At 33.9% G+C, this 5,555-nt stretch overlaps 1 protein-coding gene across 1 annotated transcript in view; it reads left to right on the top strand.

Annotated features, from left to right (window-relative positions):
* Positions 1-5,555, top strand: part of DCC (DCC netrin 1 receptor) — a 1,232,106-nt gene that overhangs the window by 1,213,339 nt on the left and 13,212 nt on the right. Inside the window, exon 23 of the mRNA XM_012651723.1 lies at positions 2,030-2,172. Coding sequence (XP_012507177.1) covers positions 2,030-2,172 — 143 coding nt within the window. The remainder of the gene's footprint in view (positions 1-2,029; positions 2,173-5,555) is intronic.

A 5,555-nucleotide genomic window follows, 5' to 3' on the forward strand; every position in this document is an offset into this window, starting at 1 on the left:
AACTACAAGTTATGAAACTTAGGGCAAATTTTATTTTTGTACATATTTAAATAACATTGTAATAAAAATAGTTTAAGTTAATGCTGGGGTTTATTAAAGTTTTGTTTTTCCTTTTAAATTACAAGTCAGTAATGAGAAACGATGACACAATGAATACTTTTCACTCTCAAGTTATGTATAGTTTTTGGACTAGATTTCATGTTCGTTTATATTGCTTTTTCAAAAAGTTCATTTAAATTGAATCAACATTTTAGTGATAAAAATCTTCATTTGCTCAGTGGCTTTAGAAAGAACTTGGTACAAACCCTTATCCTGCCTGTTTCTAAATGTGTGAACTTGAGCAAGTTACGTTTTCTGTACTTTGACATCCTCATGTATCAACTGGGAATAATAATTAGCAATATTGTTTCAACAATTAAATATTAATAATATCTATCCCTCTTTGAACAAGTTACTAGGTGTTAGCCACCTTAAATATACAATCTCATTTAATTCTCATGAATCATTATTAGCCTATTTTACAGATGAAAAACAGGTCAAGGCAGCTTTAGTTGACTAGGGATTGCACAGATTTGAACACAGACTGGATTTACCTGTAAATCCCCAATTCTTCCTTACTATGCAATTTTGCCTAAAATGAAACTGAAATGCTTGGCATAGATCTAGACTTTAGTATGCACTCAGTAAATATTATTTCCTTCTCTAAAGAAAATGACTCATGTTTCTCATCTCTGTATCTCTTCTCATCTGAGCTACCAAAAACCTAAGATCACCCTCTAGTGATAAATCATTCCAATTGCAGACTTTTGATCCCTGAAGTTTAAGAGTGTAAGAAGGTATAAATATGAAGGTCATGAAATGGGAAAAGGTACTTATGTTAGGATTTATCATTGATGGTAACCAGCATCTAGCAGATTGCCAGTTCATTAGATTTTTATTTGAATTGTTTCCTTTCCAATCAAATGATTCTTATTTTTCTGATTGTAGATTAACCTCTGAGCTTTAGTAATTAGAATTCTGTTTTCCAAAGTATAGTCAAAACAACTTTTTCTTGGCAAAACATAGGATCCCCATTAGGACCATTAGGGCTAAAATGTCATCACTCATGATAGAAGGGAACTGAGGAAGACTTCTTTTCGTAGCTTACTCCAACACTCTTCTGCTGAGCTCTTGGTTATAATGCCAAGAATGACAAAACTCCTTAGTTGTGTGAGGTATACTAGGTGATTCAATAAACCTTTATAAAAGTTTTATTTCAGGCTATAGGGACAAAGTTGTATCACTGCTATAAGCTAAGCAGGATTTATAAGGTAAATTTTAGGCTCAAAAAGAAAAGGCATCCCTTGTTTATAGTAGACAGAAGTATCATCTACTTCTAGATAGATGTAGGTACATCTACATCTAGATACTTAGCAGTTCCTCAAATGATTTTCATGAACATTAGAATGTCTTTTATTGACAGAAGCTATAAGTGATCAGGACAGAATTACAGTATTTTTTTCTAGAAGAGAATTAGACATGATATTCTATCAGGACTGATAGAAAAAGTCTGAAGGACTTTGTTTAACTATGATATCTAATACTTATTTGTAGACCAGAGCAACCATATTTTCTAACTCCACAAATCTTCTTTGGTTCTATTATGCAATTTAGGGCTTATTTAGGTGGTTTAGTACAGGGTTTTCTAGCCGTCAGCTGAGACTGGCACCAAATAAGCTTGCCTGAGACTTTGTAGGGTGTGATGAATAGTCCGGATCTCCCAGACAACTTTTCACAGTGTGATTTGGAATCCACTTGAAATTACATGTGACTAGTGGAGGTGCATCTGGAAAAGCCTAACCAGATTTTGTCTTCCATTTAGTAGAAATAAAATGAGCCCATTCACGGTGTCAGAATGCGTCTCTACGCTACAGAATGAGCAATAACCTAAAATGAATGCCAACCTACTGGATTTGGCATGTGTACTTGAGAAACTGCTCCCCAGGATGTTTTATATATTGCTTTCATCACTCTGCGCTTTCTATTTCAGGGCCCACTCTTCCTAAGACTCATGTTAAAACAGCCTCTCTCGGGTTGGCTGGAAAAGCAAGATCCCCTTTGCTTCCCGTGTCTGTGCCAACAGCCCCTGAAGTGTCTGAGGAGAGCCACAAACCAACGGAGGATTCAGCCAATGTAAGGGCGTCTTTGAAATTCATCCCTCAACAAGGGAAGCATTGACTGGTTCCGTGTATTACCATCTAAGCCAATCAGCACTTTCCATTAACCCCAGGCCGTTGTTGTTCTTACTGTTCTTTGTTTTGCTCTGTTTTCCTGCAGTCGCTTATGAAGAGAAAAAATTTTATAGAAAACAAACTATATTAGAGACTTACATAAAAAGTTAATAATATTTAACACATTGACTGCCACACTAGAGAAATTATTTTTCCCCATGGGGCCACAGTGTTTTATTATGAAAATGGAATAAAAATTTCAAAAACAAAATAATCCCATCAAATTTAATGAAAAAATTATTTTTTTATTGTTGTCTATGCGTGAGTTATATGTGACTTGAAAAATAGTTCTCACAGCTCCCAAGGTGAAGAAACGTGGGAGTTACATACGTGTCATAAGGCCCCGGGCTCAAAACTAGCGTGAGTTAAATACAACTCACAAGGTAGTTAATGTGTTAAGGACAATTTTAGAAATATAAGCAGATAGCTATAGAATGTGTGATTTTTTCATGCATATGTATATAATATATGCATATACACACACATATATGTGTGTTTCAGTGAGATGAAATACTTTGGCATTCCTGGAAATAAGAGCATATGATTATTCTTTTTCTTTCTTTCTGTTTTTACTTTTAAAGACAGGGTCTCACTATATTGCCCAGGTAAGAGTGCAGTGGTTATTCACAGGCACAACCGTGGTGCACTACAGCTCTGAACTCCTAGGTTCAAGCGATCCTCCATCCTTAGCCTCCAAGTAACTGAGACTGCTTGTGCATGCTTCTGCACCCAGCTTATATCATTATTCTTTAAAATTAAAAACATAGTAACAAAAATTTATATTCTGAGGGATTTTTGAAGTCTTCATACATATTACTTCTGAAATCATAAAATAGCCTGGAAATACAGAATTGAGAAGAAGAAAGTACAAAATGAAGAAATGAAGGAAAGAGTTTCAGTGAAAAAAAGAAGGGATGGCATATTTAGAAAATAAGAGGGGAAAGTTTAGTTATTTAAGCAGAGAAAAAATTAGTTACTAAGGAAAGAAGGTAAAAAGTGATCCAACTAGAAAACTCAGAAGGAAAATCAATGGAGAAGGGAAAAAACATTTCTACCAAAAATGTACTATAAAGGAGATTCAAAAAGATGTTGCCTAAAGGCAGCTATTTATGGAAAACTTTAGTTCCTTTCTGAATGTAATTCAAGATAAAACACTTAAAGCTAAGGAATTAACTTATCAGATACCTTGAAAAATCAGGAAACTAAAAGAGAAAGAAGATGAAAGGAACAAATTAAAATTCTATTTGGTTAATACACTTGGATCTTTTTCTACCATAAATTGTGAAATGAAAATATATGTGATACATATCCATCTAGTTTCTGTTTGCTTCATACACAAATGGAGTCTTTTGAAAAATCACAAAATAATAGATTAATAAACAAAATTGTAACAGTATCGAGAGATAAATAGGTCACATATAATCTATCCTCTCTGAGAAATGCAACTACCAGTTTTAACAAAATTATATTTTCTTCTGAAATCTGGGTTTTGTAAAAAATAAAGGATCATTTCATTTGAATGAAGGACAATACATTTTTTTCCTGACTTTTTCAGCACTAAAAACAGTAAAATATTTTAACTTTATTGAAACTAAGGAAGTAGAGTATCTGTATGGAGTGTGAGTGAATGTTTGGCAAAGTGTTATATACTTAACACACATTTAAAAAGATTCAAATTTATAAGAACCTAATGTACTTTTGTCAAAATATAGCTGTTTACTTAAATATTTGTTTACTCTCAAGGTTTGTGGCCATATCTCAAATCAGGTCAAATTACTAATGTACCTAAAATATCTCATCTCATAAGGAATCATGTTAGGTGGCCCATTTTTTCATTTAAGATTGACCCTAAAGAGTGACAGCCAAAGATGTAGTATCAAGAGTAGTGAGAAATAAACATTAAAGAAAACACAGGAATGGGACAATTTATATTGGCACCATCCTATAGAAGTATAATGTGAACCACATGTGTAATTTTAAATTTTCTGGAAGCCACGTTAAGAGATATAAAAATAAACAGGTGAGAATAATTTTAATATTTTTTATCTAACCCAATATTTCTAAATTATAATCATGTCAACATACAATAAATATAAAAAATTGTTACTGAAATAGCTTACATTTACTTTTGTACTAAGTGTTCAGCATCTGGCATGTATTTTATATGTAAAACACATTTCAGTTTGGATTAGCTATATTTCGAGAATATAATAGCTACACGTGGCTAGTGATTGTCACATGATACAACAAAATCTAGACAATTCAATAAAGATAGTCCAGACAATTAGAACATTTTTGGAAATGAGTTACTAAGCAATCACCTCACTTAATTTCTCTCCTCATATATATTAATATATAACATCCTTTTTAGCCAATTTGGATATTTTTCAATCCCTGTTAAGCCCTGAAAATTGTATAGTGTGTGGCCAAATCACTCATTGACATGCTGAGATGTTTATGGGAAGCTCATGCATTAATACCATGCATTTTGAGCTGATTCTTCACTGGCTGGAGTAGTTTTGTGCCTATTCCTCCACCATGTAGATTCTCTCGATGCTCTTTTGGGATCCAGGGTATTTATTGAGCAGGATTAGATATATATTTCTGACCATGGTAGCAAGCAAGGCTTCTTGCCTATGCAGAGCTAGAAATCATGGCTCAGGCCTCATTGGTTCAATCATTTAATCAATTGAATGGGCTAGCCAAGAATAATCAAGTAGAACATCTGTATAAATCAAAACAAATGATATGTCAAGAAAGGAACAAAGGAAACTAACATTTATCGAACACTTACCACAGCCAGCGCTGGCTTGTTGACACCTCCAGCTACTCACTGAGGTGAACTTGCTGTTCCCATTTGGCAAATAAGGACACTGACTCGAAAAAAGTACAAGTGTACATGAGACTTAAGATTCAAATCAACATCACAACCTCAGCGCTCTTTCTCCTTCTTCCCCCATCTGGCTAACCATCAAAATTACCTGGGAAATTTTTTTTTTAAATATAGATTTCTAGGTCCTTCCCATACCTTCTGAATCAGAATTCCTAAGACTAATGACCTGGCATCTGTGATAATTAATAATCTTATTATTAACATGATATAAGTGACTCACAGTGAGTGAGAGTTACAGAGAATGTGTTCACTAAGCTTTCTGCAGTTGAACCTCCTCTTTTATCCACCATTCAAATCATGTCAAAAGAGCCTCTTCACATCTATGCCTACAACTGACTCTGGTTTGGGGCATGAATTTTATTTCCACGTACCAACTAAAGTCATAATCCCCA

The sequence above is a fragment of the Propithecus coquereli genome, unplaced genomic scaffold (genome assembly GCF_000956105.1).
Source record: "Propithecus coquereli isolate 6110/MARCELLA unplaced genomic scaffold, Pcoq_1.0 Scaffold37, whole genome shotgun sequence".
Classification (NCBI taxonomy): domain Eukaryota; kingdom Metazoa; phylum Chordata; class Mammalia; order Primates; family Indriidae; genus Propithecus; species Propithecus coquereli.